The sequence below is a fragment of the Sabethes cyaneus genome, chromosome 1, assembly GCF_943734655.1.
Source record: "Sabethes cyaneus chromosome 1, idSabCyanKW18_F2, whole genome shotgun sequence".
In the NCBI taxonomy this organism is placed as follows: domain Eukaryota; kingdom Metazoa; phylum Arthropoda; class Insecta; order Diptera; family Culicidae; genus Sabethes; species Sabethes cyaneus.
The window spans coordinates 68,093,585-68,109,943 of NC_071353.1; the positions used below are offsets into that span (position 1 = coordinate 68,093,585).

The 16,359-nt window shown below is 38.5% G+C and overlaps 1 protein-coding gene across 1 annotated transcript; it reads left to right on the forward strand.

Annotated features, from left to right (window-relative positions):
- Positions 1-1,318: 1,318 nt before the first annotated feature.
- LOC128744556 (coatomer subunit beta) lies at positions 1,319-14,976 on the forward strand. Its single transcript, XM_053841646.1, has 7 exons — positions 1,319-1,444; positions 1,674-1,789; positions 1,847-3,359; positions 13,011-13,828; positions 14,204-14,474; positions 14,532-14,637; positions 14,708-14,976. Exons 2-7 carry the CDS (start codon positions 1,699-1,701, stop codon positions 14,780-14,782), a joined length of 2,874 nt encoding a protein of 957 aa, XP_053697621.1. The 5' UTR covers positions 1,319-1,444; positions 1,674-1,698; the 3' UTR covers positions 14,783-14,976.
- Positions 14,977-16,359: the final 1,383 nt, after the last annotated feature.

A 16,359-nucleotide genomic window follows, 5' to 3' on the forward strand; every position in this document is an offset into this window, starting at 1 on the left:
GAAAAATGGCGTCGTGCCGGGGGGTCGGTCCACCCCATCGGCAGACAACCATGTTTTCGCTGCCAACATCTCGTGTGTGCGAAAATGAGATAGCATGTCAGCACTGCGTTTCACTCAACTGCCAGCAGTCTGATTTGGGCCCGCTGTCAAATTTTGAGCCCCGGACATGCTGTCACTGACGTTTACTGCAGTTCGATATAGAGATGTCGATGGGTTGGAATCACCCCATCGGCAGACAACCATGTTTTCGCTGCCAACATCTCGTGTGTGCGAAAATGAGATAGCATGTCAGCACTGCGTTTCACTCAACTGCCAGCAGTCTGATTTGGGCCCGCTGTCAAATTTTGAGCCCCGGACATGCTGTCACTGACGTTTACTGCAGTTCGATATAGAGATGTCGATGGGTTGGTTGGAATTGTCGAAGTAGCTGGCAGGCAATGAGGTTTAAAAAGGTGTGGCAGATCAGGACATTTGATGAGTAGCGAAAAATCAGAAAACGACGTCAATCTACAAAAACAAACCACGTCGGACAATGGGGTTTGTTTTTGGAGTTTGACGTCACGCTTCATCGTGACGTTCACGATATTATCCACACCATGATGAAATTTCTTCATTGAACACCACTTAACCGACATTGCCACACCTGTATATATCACATTGAAAGTAGCTGGCAGGAGGCAGGTAGAGTGACTATATACAGAGTGGCGACAAGTCATCCCAAATGCATGCAATGCTGTTTTTTCAAGGCTTTTCTTTCTCTTTCCTGCATACGCGTTGGATAGGTCGTCTGCTCGATTGGAATGACACTGACAGATAATTATCATTCCAATAGACCAAATCATCATACCGTCAATTGACAGATACTGGCGCCCTTGTTTACATTTTGGAAAACTTTCCTTTCCGTTTATAGCGAATGTAGCGTGTGTTTTAACATTTTACAGGCATAATGGCTTTTAAATTTAGTCCTAATGCTGTTTAAACTCGGTTTGAATAACAAACTTGCCGTTTAAACGGCTGAAACTTTTTTGGACTCTGCGGTCTGTTTGTAAACAAGGGCGCCAGTATCTGCCAGATGACGTCACCTTGATTTGGTCTATTTTGACATTGTCGCCACTCTGTATATAGCACCCCATCGACATCTCTATAACGAGCTGCACTGCAGTAAACATCAGCGACATGTCCTGGGCTCAAAATTTGACAGCGGGCCCAAATCAGACTGCTGGCAGTTGAGTGAAACGCAGTGCTGACATGTTATCTCATTTTCGCACACACGAGATGTTGGCAGCGAAAACATGGTTGCCTGCCGATGGGTTGGTATATAGTCACTCTAGAGGCAGGCAGCCGAGTTGTACACGTATCAAGTTGTCGTGGTGCAATAAAGTTAGTAGTTTCTTGCGTATTTTTCCGTTTTTTCCAGGTTGCAGTAATTTTTTTTATGTAACATGTAAGTACCTATATAACATTTAAAACACTTAATTTTTACTCTGTAACTGTGAAAGTGATTTGATTGTTAGAAATACTTAGATAAAATCATTTTGGGATGGTACCTAATGTGGTTATTACACAGGTTATTACCGCAATTGGCTGAATATTGTGGTGCCTATTGTAATTGCTTTTTTGTTTAATTGTTAACTGTTTATGCTATGTTATTAGATAAAATAACTAAATTACAGCTCTCTCAATAATTGATGGGATAATATGATGTCACTTTCGGAAGGATCTTGTTACACGATTATAAATGCGCAGGAAACAGAACCATACAATGAGCTGCAACTCAAGTTGGATCTGGGTATGATGGTTTGTCAATAATTATAAATGTTAAATAAGCAATAATTTCCGTTTTCAGAAAAGGGAGAGCTAAACGTAAAGATAGATACTCTTAAAAGGGTTATTCAACTTTTATTAAATGGAGAACGATTGCCTAGCTTGCTGATGACTATTATTCGGTTTGTTCTGCCATTGCAAAATCACACAATAAAAAAACTGTTACTAATATATTGGGAAATTGTTCCAAAGACTTCTCCTGATGGCAAACTTTTACAAGAAATGATTCTAGTTTGTGATGCTTACCGGAAAGATCTTCAACATCCGAATGAGTTTTTAAGAGGATCGACACTACGTTTTTTATGCAAATTGAAAGAGCCGGAACTGTTGGAACCACTGATGCCAGCTATTCGAGCTTGTTTAGAGCATCGTCATTCATATGTTAGACGAAACGCAGTATTGGCTATATTTACTATTTACAAAAATTTTGAGTGGTTAGTTCCAGATGGACCTGAACAAATTGCAAATTTTCTAGACACACAACAGGATATGTCATGCAAACGAAATGCATTCTTGATGTTGCTGCATGCTGATCAGGAAAGAGCATTGAATTATCTCGCATCGTGCTTGGATCAAGTAAACAATTTTGGAGACATCTTGCAGCTGGTGATTGTTGAATTAATTTATAAGGTATGTCATGCCAATCCAGCAGAACGGTCGCGTTTTATACGTTGCATTTATAACTTGTTAAATTCGAACTCTAATGCAGTTCGCTATGAAGCCTCTGGAACATTGGTAACCTTGTCAACCGCTCCCACAGCCATTAAAGCAGCGGTTAGTTGCTATATCGAGCTAATTATTACTGAAAGCGATAACAATGTTAAATTGATAGTTTTGGATCGCTTGATTGCTTTGAAGGAAAATGCGCACATGGAGAGAGTAATGCAAGAATTGGTTATGGACATTTTACGGGTATTGTCCGCTACTGATATTGAAGTCCGACGCAAAACTTTAACATTAGCTATGGAATTGGTTTCATCACGGAATATAAAGGAAATGGTACTGGTTTTAAAAAAGGAAGTCTCCAAAACGCACAATGTTGAGCACGAAGATACCGGAAAATATCGTCAACTTTTAGTGCGCACTCTTCACAGTTGTTGCATAAAATTTCCCGATGTAGCTTTTACAGTTATACCTGTCCTTGTCGAATTTTTATCTGATTCCAATGAGTTGGCAGCGGCAGACGTACTTATTTTTGTCCGGGAAGCTATCCAAAAGTTTCCTCATCTTCAGCTTCTTGTTATTGAAAAACTATTGGAAGCATTTCCAGCAATAAAATCGTCAAAAATTCAACGAGCTGCCCTTTGGATCTTGGGCGAATACGCAACCTCTTTGAAAGACATTTTGAATGTGGTAGCTGTTATTAACCAAACATTGGGCGAAGTTCCAATAGTCGAGTCGGAACAGCGTCGTCTATCTGGTGATGAGAACGAATTTGATGAGAATAAATCACCGAACAGCATTTTAGGTGTACCAAACAACAAAGTTACATCTGACGGAACGTATGCTACTCAAAGCGCATTTAGTGTAGCACCGTAAGTATTCTGTTTACATTATCATTTTTTTCTTTTTTTCTTTCTATTTCTTTTTATTTTTATCTTATACAGTTGGATTTCGAATTTGGCAACGAATGCGTATCGCCTATGTTGCCAAAATCGAAACCGTGCCAAAATCGAGATCAAGAATTGATATGAAAAAATTGAATGTAAGTGCGATAGAAATTGACAAAATGTTATTAATCAACAATCGCAACCTCTTTATGTTTACAAAATCCGCCAAGAGCGCCTTGCAAGTAAGTTTTTGGCGACCTGCGGTAAGACGTAGTCCTACGGCAATAAAAATATTGTTCAAAATCGCAAACTTTTTTTCATGAACACACTATCTATCCGTCAAATATGAAATGGTTCACATTCTGAACTGATTTTAACCACTCAAGGAGAAATAACCATCGAACTGTCAAATTTTAACCAAAAAGTTAAAAATTTCTCGAAATGGTTCACAGCCTTAGGGCAATATTTTTTCGTCATTTAAAATATGTATGCGAAAACTGACTGATATTTAAGCATATTTTTGGAAGTAAAATATTTTGTGTTGCCAAAAACGGATACTTTTGTTGCCAAAATCGGGGCATACCAAAATCGAGGCATGCCAAAATCGAACCATGCCAAATTCGAAATCCCACTGTACTAACTGACCCGACAAATTTCGTATTGCCACAAATTAAACTGTGTTGTACATTATTGTTCAACAATTCCCGGAAAACTATTCCCCAGAAAATAAAACGCCGAAGCTTTTTTCCTAGAAAACCAAACCCCGGAAAGCACCAATAACCAGAAAACCATTGACCGGAAAGCATTAATCCCCTGAAAATTAATATCCAGAAAGTACTAATTTCCAGAATACTATTCTCTAGAAGGAACTAATTGCCAGAATACTATTTTCCAGAAACAATTATATATTCCTGAAGACGAAATAACAATTACCGTAAGTGCGCCTAATTCTGTGCACCCCGCATTTCAGTTAACACTTTCCAAATTCCGATGAATTTTATCTTTTAACGCAAAATATGTATACCTTTAGTTCCTAATTAGAGAATATTTCAATTTTTATGTAAAATATGCGATGCGCACAATTGGGATGCAAGGTGAAGGACTTTAACATTCTTAGTTTTTCTGAAACTCTGGTTTTCGAATAAAATTTCTTTATAAATGACTATTAATGACTAATACCAAATTCCCAAGAATCAGTTAAGTCGTAAAGTAGTATCTTATGAGTTATGGAATACGGTACCACCCCGCTAATCCGACAAATTCATCCATCCCAATGTCGTGTTGTTTACATCCAGACTCTGGAAATTTCCGAAAAATTTTTCGCAAATACGTAATAAAGTTGTGTTGTACTGAGAAATGCTTAATTTATTCTATAAAATGCTTTTAAATTGTTGTTTAGTTTAGAATTGCGCAAGAATATTAATCTTTTGAGAAGAGTGATGAAAAATGTAGCTCCTGGCAAAATTGAACGCAGTTATAAGGAGCACCCTTTCCATTTAGTTGGAATGAGTAACATCTTGACTCAAATGCAAATCCCCAATGACGGCAGTGTTCGGTTGAATGAAGCTAAGTACAATGCTTTTTAATTCGTCATCCGGATTAGCGAATCGTCTTATTATTTGGGTGTCAGATAAGAGGTATACTGTAGAGTAATACGGGTTATTGGATTTAACTATTACAGTTGGGAAATTTAAACAGTATGTCATAGAAACCTCCCAGTTGGCTTCGAGGTATGACGCTGGCCTAATAAGCCAGTCATCGTATCTTCGACTCTCGACTGGGAGAGGCTGTTAGAGTCAATAGGATCGTAACAACTGGCCCTGCAATTGTCCTGCACTCTAACAGCTGGCTGCGAAGTCTGTCGTATAAAAAACAGAAGGTCAAGTTTTGATAACGGAATGTACTGCCCATAAACGCATAACAGTCCCATATGACTTTTCACCATTTTTGAGATAAACCTGGGAATCGTCTTTAAATTACCTATTCTTTCAATGTTTCAAACAAAACAGCTATGTTTGTTCCCAAAATGTTGAAAAAAGTATTAAATTATGTCAGTCCCATATTACAAATAAACGCATAATAGTCACAGTAGTGAAAATATATGAATAAGCATTTGATTTTGGAAATTCCTGAACCGATTTGACTGCAACAACTACCAAACGAGAGATTTTATGGCCTACAAGAACACTATTGAAACTAAGAACCTACAAGAACACTGTTGAACACTAAGAAAATTTGGAGCGGATAGACGGTTCCGAAGCTATAGTCGGAACAAGTTCCGGAATATCTGGAACTTGAACCACCTTGAATTACAATAATTCCATTATACGACACCTCTAAGTACTCGAATGTACAAAACTAGACCATTGGTAGTTGTATAAAGTGTTCAAGACGTCATTGACCATATCTAACCACATATCCGGAAATGCTCCGGATACCCCTACGGGGATCAGTTTCTGAATAGAACTAAAATACAACATGTGACATCTCTAAGTACGCGAAAGTGCAAAACTAGCTCAGAATAGTTCATTTGTCGTCATATAATATGTCCACGATCACATTGGTCACACTCGGACACGTTCTGGGAGTGTTCCTGACACAGGAAAGCGAGGAAAGCGTTTCTGAGTTGAACAAAACCCCTTATGCGATCCCACGATAACAAATTACAAATAAAAGCAGAAAATGCTAGGAACTGGAAGTTTATCTTCAGAGTTATCCTTACTCCCGTAAAATTTCAAATAGTTCAGTACAGACATTTGAAACAGTTGAATTAAACGTGCACGTGAATTATCAAAATAACAACGACACGTGGTCTTGAAAATACTCCACCGGGTGCCACATCTTGTAATAAGCGTAACTCATTTGCGAAAAAAGAAAGTGTAATTTACTTATTCGTTACGGGTTACTCGTAAAATATTTCTGGATATTGGTTCTTTCTTGTCAATAGCTTTCTGGCAAATAGTACTTTCTGGGAATCGGTTTCCTGGAATTCAATACTTTCTGGGAATTGGTTTTCTGGAATTTAGTACTTTCTGCATTGGTTTTCTGGAGAAGGATTCTTTCTGGGGAAAATCCTTCGGTATTTTATTTTCTGGTGTTTAGTTTTCTAGAGAAAGTCGAACAATCGTTGTACATAAATCGTGAATCTCGGATGACCTTTGTCCCAATCTCGAGTTTTGCAAGTTTCTGAGGAGTTCATGGGTGGTTTAATATACAAATTTTCCTCACAGTAAAGTAGAAAACAACTGCCCCCATTGCTTAGCCTGATATAATAAAGTGGATAGCATTTAAATATTCGTCATTACGAACCATTTCGCCGAATACCATTTTGAGGAACACCAATTCTCGGTTGACTATAACGCGGAATACCGTGGACCCCCGTTCGTTTGACCATTTTTAATCTGAACACTTTTTAATTTGAACCCCGTTGGTTTGCACGACGTGCAAATTAAAAATGGTTCAAATGTCATTCTCAATATGACATCATTTGTTCGATTCGTTTGTACTGACCTAGCGTGTTTAATCGGTTTCACATTTCGTTTTCCTAACGATTAAGAGAGAAATACGATCGGAAAATGCAATATTCGCACTTGCAACTGCCAACTAAAACAAACCACCAAAACAATAACAAAGATCAGGGCGGCCAGTTCACACAGGTTTCAGCATATTTCGGGTTACCAGTTGTTCAAATTAAAAAGTAACCCCGTTAGTTTGCATGAGGAATCGTTCAAACGAACGGGGGTCCACTGTATATAGTTTCGCAGAATACCATTTCGCGAAAAACCTTACGCGGGATGTAATCTTTTCGTAGAAAGTACCATTTTGCAGGGGTCACCCAACTGAAGAAAAATAATAGAGGTCAGTAGATCTAGGCAAATAAATAAACCTAGATAGAGGTGATCTCTACGGGGGGGCTGTCCCCCGCAGTGGATGGTGCTTCCGACAGTAGATCACCGGCAACACTGGCGGCCTGTGGCCATCTCGCCCTGAATCATCTAATGTTACTATTGATAGTTTCTGTTGGTCTTGTTATTGACTAATGTTTTATGAAAGAGTCTAAAACTTCTCGAGTTCGATTAGTTTTTGAGTTACGCAAAAATTTCTGTTTTATTTGTATGAGAGTCCTTATCTCCCTACCACAGGGGTGAGGGGTCTCAAACCATCATAAAAAAAATTCCTGCCTCCAAAACCTCCCGCATGCCAAATTTGGTTCCATTTGCTTGATTAGTTCTCTAGTTATGAGGATATTTGCATTTCATTTGTATGGGAGCCTCTCCCCACTATTGAAGGGGGGAGGGGTCGTAATTCTTGTCCTAAAGAGGGGAGGGGTCAAAATTCACAATAGAAAAAATATTTGCCTGCAAAAATATCCATATTCTAAATTTGGTTCCATTTGCTTGATTAGTTCTCGAGTTAAGAAAAAATGTGTATTTCGATTGTATGTAAGCCCCCCCTCTTAAAGAGGAGAGGGGTAATAATTCCCCTCCTAAAGAGGAGTGCGGTCTCAATTCACCACAGAAAAAAAATATGCCTTCAAAAACACCCACATGCTAAATTTTGTTCCATTTGCTTGATTAGTTCTGGAGTTATGAGGAAATTTGTATTTTATTTGTATGGGAGCTCCCCCTCCTAAAAAGGTAAGGAGTCCTAATTCATCATAGAAAAAATTCTTGCCTCCAAAACGCCCACGTGCCAAATATGGTTCCATTTGATTGATTAGTTCTCGAGTTATGAGGAAATTTGTATTTCATTTGTATAGGAGCCCCCCCTCCTAAAGTAGGGAGTGGTCCTAATTCACAATAGAAAAAATTCTTGCCTCCAAAAACCTTCACGTGCTAAATTTGGTGCCATTTGCTTGATTAGTTCTGGAGTTATGGGGAAATTTGTATTTCGTTTGTATGGAGAGGAGTAAGGAGAGAGGAGTCATAATTCCCCTTCTAAAGAGGGGAGGGGTTTCAATTCACCTTGATTAGTTCTCGAGTTATGTAGAAATTTGTGTTTCATTTGTATGGGAGCCCCCCTCTTAGTAGGGGGAGGGGTCTCAAACCATCATAAGAACCTTCTCTGGCCCCAAAACCCTCTACATGCAAATTTTCACGCCAATTGGTTCAGATTCTATAGTTAGTATAATTCGCCAATTAGTTTTCGATTCTATAAGGAAAATACCGACAGACAGAAATCCATTTTTTAGGTATTGATATCTGCCCCTATGTTTCTTAAAGAATCGAAAATTACTGAACCGATCGGCGTGAAAATTTGCATGTAGGGATTTTTGGGGCCAGGGAAGGTTCTCTCGATGGCAAAAGACCCATCCCTCCACTAAGAGGGGCTCCCATACAAATCTATGCCTATAAAAATGGATTTCTGTCTGCCCTATGTTCCTTATAGAATCGAAAATTACTGAACCGATCGGCGTGAAAATTTGCATGCAAGGGTTTTTGTGGCTGAAGAAGGTTCTTATGATGGTTAGAGACCCCTCCCTCTACTAGGAGGGGGGGTTCCCATACAAATTAAACACAAATTTCCTCATAGCTCGAGAACTAATTAATCAAATGGAACCATATTTGGCATGTGGGTGTTTTTGGAGGCATGAATTTTTTCTACGATGGATTAGGTCCCCTTACCTTTTAAGGAGGGGGGGTTCCCATACAAATGAAATACAAATTGCCTCATAACTCCAGAACTATTCAAGCAAATGGAACCAAATTTGGCATGTCGGTGTTTTTGTAGGCAAATTTTTTTTCTATGGTGAATTGAGACCCATCCCATCTTTAGGAGGGGAATAATGACCTCTCTCTCTTTTAAGAAAGGGGGCTTCTATAAAAATGAAAAACAATTTTCCTCATTTCGAGAACTAACCAAGCAAATGGAACCTAATTTGACATGTGGGTGTTTTTGGAGATAAGATTTTTTTCTATGTGCCAGAATTCACTTCATTTAGTTTTTAGAAGGACCCCTTACCTTTTTAGGAACCGCCTACTTAGCTTCGAGATACGATGCTGGTCTAACAAGCCAGTCGTCGCATGTTCGAATCTCGGCTGAACGGTGCTTGCTTGATAGAGTGAGTAGGATCGTTACACTGGCCCCGTAATTTTCCTGTACTCTAAACAGCCGGCTGCGAAGTCTGTCGATAAAGAAGGGTAATGTCTAATGACGGTTTAAGCCCACGACTTTGCTTTTACCTTTTTAGGAGGGGGGGCTCCCATACAAATGAAATACAAATTTCCTCATAACTCGAATACTAATCAAGCAAATGGAACAAAATATGACATGTGGGTGTTTTTGGGGACAAGAATGTTTCTATGTGAATTGAAACCCCTCCCCGTTTCAGGAGGGGGGCTCCTATACAAATGAAATACAAATTTCCTCATAACTAGAGAACTAATTGTAATTAATCAAATGGAACCATATTTGACATGTTGGTGTTTTTGGAGGCATGAGTTTTTTCTATGATGAATTAGGACAATACAAGCTGCCGGATCCGTTCCGTGACTCCTTGAGATGGAACAAAATGAATACCTTGCCTTGTTTGCGGCATAAGCAAACATGCCTAGACAAGACCGAGTAGGAACAGTGCCGCTCAAGCTACAAGCCATCGGGTAAACGAGTGTTCTGTTCAGGCACTTTCGGATAGCAATTCTACACTTCGATCTTGTCCTTAAAAAGACGGTTCTGGTCCGCAAGTCTGTCGACAGCAAGCACTCAACCAGTGGGCGACTGCATCCGTGTTTTGCTCAGGCACTTGCGGATAACAAAGTGGAGAAAAAGGGCGATTTGGTCCGCAAGCATGCTGCAGCATCACTATATCTTTCAAGATACCTATCCCTATGCAAAAAATGCAAGGCATCGATTGGTGATAGTCCCTTCTAGTGCACTCTTTGGAAAAATGTCCATTTTACCCTATTATCCTCAAAACTCAGCTAATCAGGTAGAAGCTAATTAAACAGTATAAAAACTTATTTGCCGCATGCAAATGAACTCAAATAGCGTCCAAACGAAGACCCCATTACTAACCCCATTACTTGTTATAGAGGTCTTCGTTCCAAATGATGTCAAAACATCAGAAGAATCAAATCCCATTCATTCCATACCGTACGAAATGCAAGAACAAGAATAGTCCATTTTGCCCAATTCACCCTCAAATACATAGTAAAATTACAACTATAAATCATTTACCCTAACTAGTTCTGCAAATGTCCCATAGGGGTAATAGGGGCATAATGAGCATACGGGGCAAAATGGGCCACCGTTCGTTTGGGCATATTGGAGAATCAATTTCGCTAATTTGATTAATGAACTTGTTGATAATGTTCTTAAGCATCTCAACAAAAACTGCATCCAAATTCGTTGACATGTCTGAGACATTGAAAAAAAAACTCGAGCCGACTCAGGATTGTAAAAATACTATAAGAATTGCAACTCACAAAATAAGCTCTATACAAATGTAGTTATTTGTTGCGTTCTCTGGACTTCTCCACTCTATATATGGTTACTATTACCATATATGAACAATCACTTTGTATAATTGAGATATTTTTTTGTTTTATCGCATTATAATAATTTTCGATTAGCATAGCTGTAAGGGGCATAATGAGCATACCTGGCAATGTATTTGTACATAACCAATAAACCTACAACACTGACGAACTGACATGACACATAGAAGAAAATTCTTCAAAAACCATCGTTTTACACATTTTGCTTGCACACTAGCGCTCTCTGTTATGCATGTTGCGGAGTAGTTTGCATTTGCAGGGTTTTATACTGCAGGTTTTTTACATTTGCAGGGTTTTATACTGTAGGTTTTTTACATTTGTATGGTTTTATACTGGAAACTCGAAGCAACACTCGAGCGCCGCAGTGTGGCCATGTTGCGAAACATGCTTTCTTTGAAAAATAACTGGTTTTTGAATGGACGATGGAATTAACGCGAGTGTTTCGTCTGTTTGTCTGTGCCTACAATAAGCCTACAAAAACACCCACATGCTAAATTTGGTTCCATTTGCTTGATTAGTTCTCGAGTTATGAGGAAATTTGTATTTCATTTGTATGGGAGCCCCCCTCCTAAAAAGGTAAGGGGTCTCAAATCATCATAGAAAAAATTCATGCCTCCAAAAACACCCACATGCCAAATATGGTTCCATTTGATTGATTAGTTTTCAAGTTATGAGGAAATTTGTATTTCATTTGTATAGGAGTCCCCCCTCCTAAAGTGGGAAGGGGTCTCAATTTACCATAGAAAAAATTCTTGTCTCCAAAAACACCCACATGTATAATTTTGTTCCATTTGCTTAAGTACTTCTCGAGTTATGCAGAAATTTGTGTTTCATTTGTATGGGAGCCCCCCCTCTTAGTGGGGGGAGGGGTCTCTAACCATCATAAGAACCTTCCCTGGCCCCAAAAACCCCTATATGCAAATTTTCACGCCGATCGGTTCAGTAGTTTTCGATTCTATAAGGAACATACGGGCAGACAGTCAGAAATCTATTTTTATAGCTATAGATTTGTATGGGAGCCCCCCCCTCTTAGTGGGGGAAGGGATCTCTAAACATCATAAGAACCTTCCCTGACACCAAAAACCCCTACATGCGAATTTCCACCCCGATCGGTTCAGTAGTTTTCGATTCTATAAGGAACATAGGGCAGACAGACAGAAATCCATTTTTATAGGTATAGATAATCTTTTATGTTATTTTCTATTAAAAACTGGCTAAAGTGGTAACTTCGACTAAAGTGCCCATATTGACCCGTATAGTGGCCCATTATGCCCCGTATGGTTTTTGAACGAAGAAAAAGTATCATTTTTTAATCATTCAAATTTGATGGCTGTTCATAGTCAATCAATATTCTAACATTCTTAATTTATCAAAGACATGTCAAATCGTAAGTTTATGTTCATTATTAGAATTTTGATTACGCGCTACATGTTTTATGACGCGTTTTGCTTAGGTGGCCCATATTGCCCCTACCACCCCTATATATAAATATAACTCTAGATAGAATTAACAAAAGGGCGAATGTCGCAAATGTAACCAAACGGGTGAGAGGTATTTTTTGCTGGACCAGCATAAGAAAATCAACCCTCACTCGGTTTGTTTACGCCTAGTTCGGAGGATGCCGGTGTTACCCCCCATAGCACATGTTTTCTTAAGAAGGTGGCTTTCATACATTTACTACTCTAATTTATTTCTACTGAAATCTTATTGATGACAAACAATGCTAGTAAGAATATGTAGAATCATAAAACTTAGTTTGAAACTTCTTCTTATAATAAAAGCTTAAAAACTACTCGCGAAAAGTTACATCACAGGTTACATCAAACTGCGCATCGGTGGCACTCGCGTTTGTTTTGTTTATTATTTTGACATTTGATGATTCATGATAAGCTGGAACTATTGTAAAATATCTGAAATAATGAATACTAACATGTTCAGTGTTTAATAACACAATTAATTAATGCTGTCTAGTAAAACTCTAGGGGTGCCGGTCTTACCCGCACTACCCCTACTGTCAATATCTGTCAATCAATATTGAGTCAAAGTGGTCGAGCCGTCCCTGCTTACGACACTTTATTTATTCAATAAAAAGTAAAGTTGCAGCTTCTAGTATTTAATATTTTGAAAAAATATATTTCAGATTATCGAAGAAAGTAGAACGCCCACCGCTTCGCCAATACTTGATGGATGGAGATTTTTTTATTGGAGCAACACTCGCCTCAACTTTAACAAAACTTGTTTTACGCTACGTCGAGTTAGAATCGAATGAAAAAAAGCAAAACCGGCTTTGCACCAGTGCCATGCTTATCATGAGTTCCATTCTTCATCTTGGAAAATCTGGTTTGCCTGCAAGAGCTATAACAAACGATGATCGAGATCGCATATTTCTTTGCTTAAAGACATTAAGTCAGCGTACAACAGAAATTGTACATATTTTCAAACAGTCTTGCCGTGATGCATTGGCAAATATGCTAAATGCGCAGAATGAAGAAGAGCAACAGGCTCAAAAGGATAAGCAGCAAGTCACAGCAAAAATTCAACCAGATGATCCCATTTCATTCACGCAATTAGCCAACGGAAAAAGCGACCATTTAGGTGAAAACGTCTTTGAATCAAGCTTGAATCAAGCCCTCGCTGGCACGAAAAATACGTCTATTTCGGATGTGGCCTCACCAAACAATAAGTTAAATAAGGTCACTCAATTAACTGGTTTCTCCGATCCAGTCTACGCTGAAGCATACGTACATGTAAATCAATACGATATAGTACTTGATGTACTGATTGTCAATCAAACGAATGACACGTTACAAAATTGTACTTTAGAGTTGGCTACCGTAGGGGATCTCAAACTGGTCGAACGACCACATCCAGTTGTATTGGCACCCCACGATTTTTGTAATATTAAAGCTAATGTAAAGGTATCTTCAACCGAAAATGGAATCATATTTGGAAATATTGGTATGTAACTGTTTATATTCTATTTTCCTCATAATTGTCGCACATTAAAAGAAAAAAGCAGCTTAGGCAAATTTCTATAATTTTTGGTAAAGTCAGTATTGTTAAAAGCAATTAAATAGGTTTTTAATTCTACAATATTATCAAATTGATCGATCAGTTATGGTTAACTTTTAAACAATTCAATGAGTATTTACGAATTTTTCATGAGTTAGTGGGCTCTATTCTCACAATCACCTGTGGTGTGGTGAGGGTGACTATAAGAATAGGGTGCATGAGAGAAATGAGGTGAGTGAGGGGACTGTGAGAATAGGGCCAAGGGTGTAATTTCTTTGTTGTATCTTGTGGATATGCATTAACAATAATTACATGTTTCAGTTTATGATACTACCGCATCAAACGTTGTAGTACTGAATACTATTCATATCGATATTATGGATTACATTTTGCCGGCGAGCTGCACTGACACTGAGTTTCGGGCAATGTGGGTCGAGTTTGAATGGGAGAATAAAGTTTCAGTAAATACTACGTTGACCGATTTGCATGATTATTTAAAAATGCTGTTAAAATCAACTAATATGAAATGTCTCACGCCAGAAAAAGCTCTTTCTGGACAATGCGGTTTTATGGCTGCTAATATGTATGCCAGGTAATATATAAATTAAATATAATTTTTTTAACAGTAATAAAATACAAACATTTGCAGGTCAATTTTCGGTGAAGATGCCTTAGCAAATCTCAGTATTGAGAAACCTTTGGATCGTCCAAATGCACCTGTTACTGGGCATATTAGGATACGAGCTAAAAGTCAGGTGAGATTGTTTTTGATATTTGTTGCAATAGAGTTAGAATATAAATATTTCGGAATTTCTGTGCTTCCAGGGAATGGCACTCAGTTTGGGAGATAAAATCAATCATACACAAAAATGTCTTCAAGAAAAGTCAGTCGCCGCTTAGATAATGCAGTCGGCAGGAATTATGGGACAATTTGAATGACATGTTAAAAAATTCCCAATATCGGTATCAGTAAATATAATCTTGAGAATAACATAAAATGTGAACTTCGGTTATGCAATTGTAGTATTAAACAATCTATTTTACAGGCTAACTCAATGTTTTACTTTTTGCTTTTGAGTAAATAAATGACGAAAAATAAATATATTTTTTAATTCGTTATTTTTGATTTAGCTGAAACTTTACATAATAGCTGTTCTCTTTAAAAAAAAATTCTTTTTTTATATCAGTAATTTTTTTAAGATTTCAAGTATTTTTTTCAAAATGGCTTAACCGAAAAGGGTATTACCTAATAAATTAAATATTGTATACTAGCTGATTGCCCGATCTCACTCGGGGTCCCTTTGTCACTCTGTCACTTGTACATCTGTTTTCGTAACGAAAGCCCTCATAATGCAAGAGACAAACCCCTTTTTTTCGTTGTATAATCTCCTCCTTTTTAATGGTCACCCTATTCCACCTTTCAGAAATAAAACTTTTTACGACTGCTATCGTTCCAAATGCAAGACGCACCTCTTAACCTTAACCCCTTAACGCAGCGGTTCCCAACCTTTTTTTGCCCGCGAACCCCCTGACGATATTTCACAAAAAATGTACCTCCTGTAAAAAAGTCATTTCATATGACTTTATGTGTAACATTTTGTTGAAGAACATTGACCAAAATAGGGTATCAAGAATTTCTTCCTTAAAAACCAAATGTCACTATCATCATCGTCCGCGTAAAGCCAAGGTGGCTCGTGATATTTCTAGCAGTCGTCTTCATTCGACTCGTCACCAATTTTCTATGAGCCTCACTCTGACTCTGGTAACCATTCAGAGGTCGCCTACAGTCTCGCCGTCGCAAGTCGCTTTCGATTTGGTAAAGCTACCTTGCACGTTGGGTTTCTCTGTTGCTGGTGCCGGTGAAATTGTTGAAGAGTTGTTGTTCAGCGTCATTCGACGCATTTAATTTTAACACAATCCTTTTAAACTCCGCTCACAGTCTGGCGTAGATCTCCTCCGCCGTCAAAGTTCCAGGCTATGATATCAAAGTCATCTGCGAAGCTTAGGAGAGGACTACCTTTGCCGAAAATCGTGCCTCTCGGTTCGATGCCCGCTCTTCGGATCACACCATCAAGAGTGATATTGAAAAGCACGCAGGATAAACCGTCACCTTGTCTCACTCAACCTTTGCCGCATCTCGGAGGAACTCGAAAGTGGTAGCCCAACAAATATTTTTGTTGTATAACAGCTTTGCTACATGGTAATTAGCTATACAACGGTTGAATAAGCTGCTGTTAACCCTCTCTGTCCCACGGTAGCACAGGTGATCCATGACTTCCGATACTAAAATTAGCCGATTAAAGGTTTAAGGCATCTAAATGCGAATATTTCGATTTCAGGGCGTAATAAAAACATGGTTTTACAAGTCGTATACTTGCGCTTGACGAATCGCTCATTCAAAGTTTTCTTAGACGACCAAGAACTGTAAACCACACAAATACCCTCGGGACAGAGAGGGTTAAGGGGACATGAACGAC

Excerpts from the sequence above, each read along its gene's own strand:
- LOC128744556 (XM_053841646.1), top strand. The coding sequence starts at position 1,699 with ATGATGTCACTTTCGGAAGGATCTTGTTACACGATTATAAATGCGCAG. Across the intron at positions 1,790-1,846 it reads GCAACTCAAGTTGGATCTGG|AAAAGGGAGAGCTAAACGTA; the intron begins GTATGATGGTTT and ends TTCCGTTTTCAG. Across the intron at positions 14,475-14,531 it reads GCTGCTAATATGTATGCCAG|GTCAATTTTCGGTGAAGATG; the intron begins GTAATATATAAA and ends AAACATTTGCAG.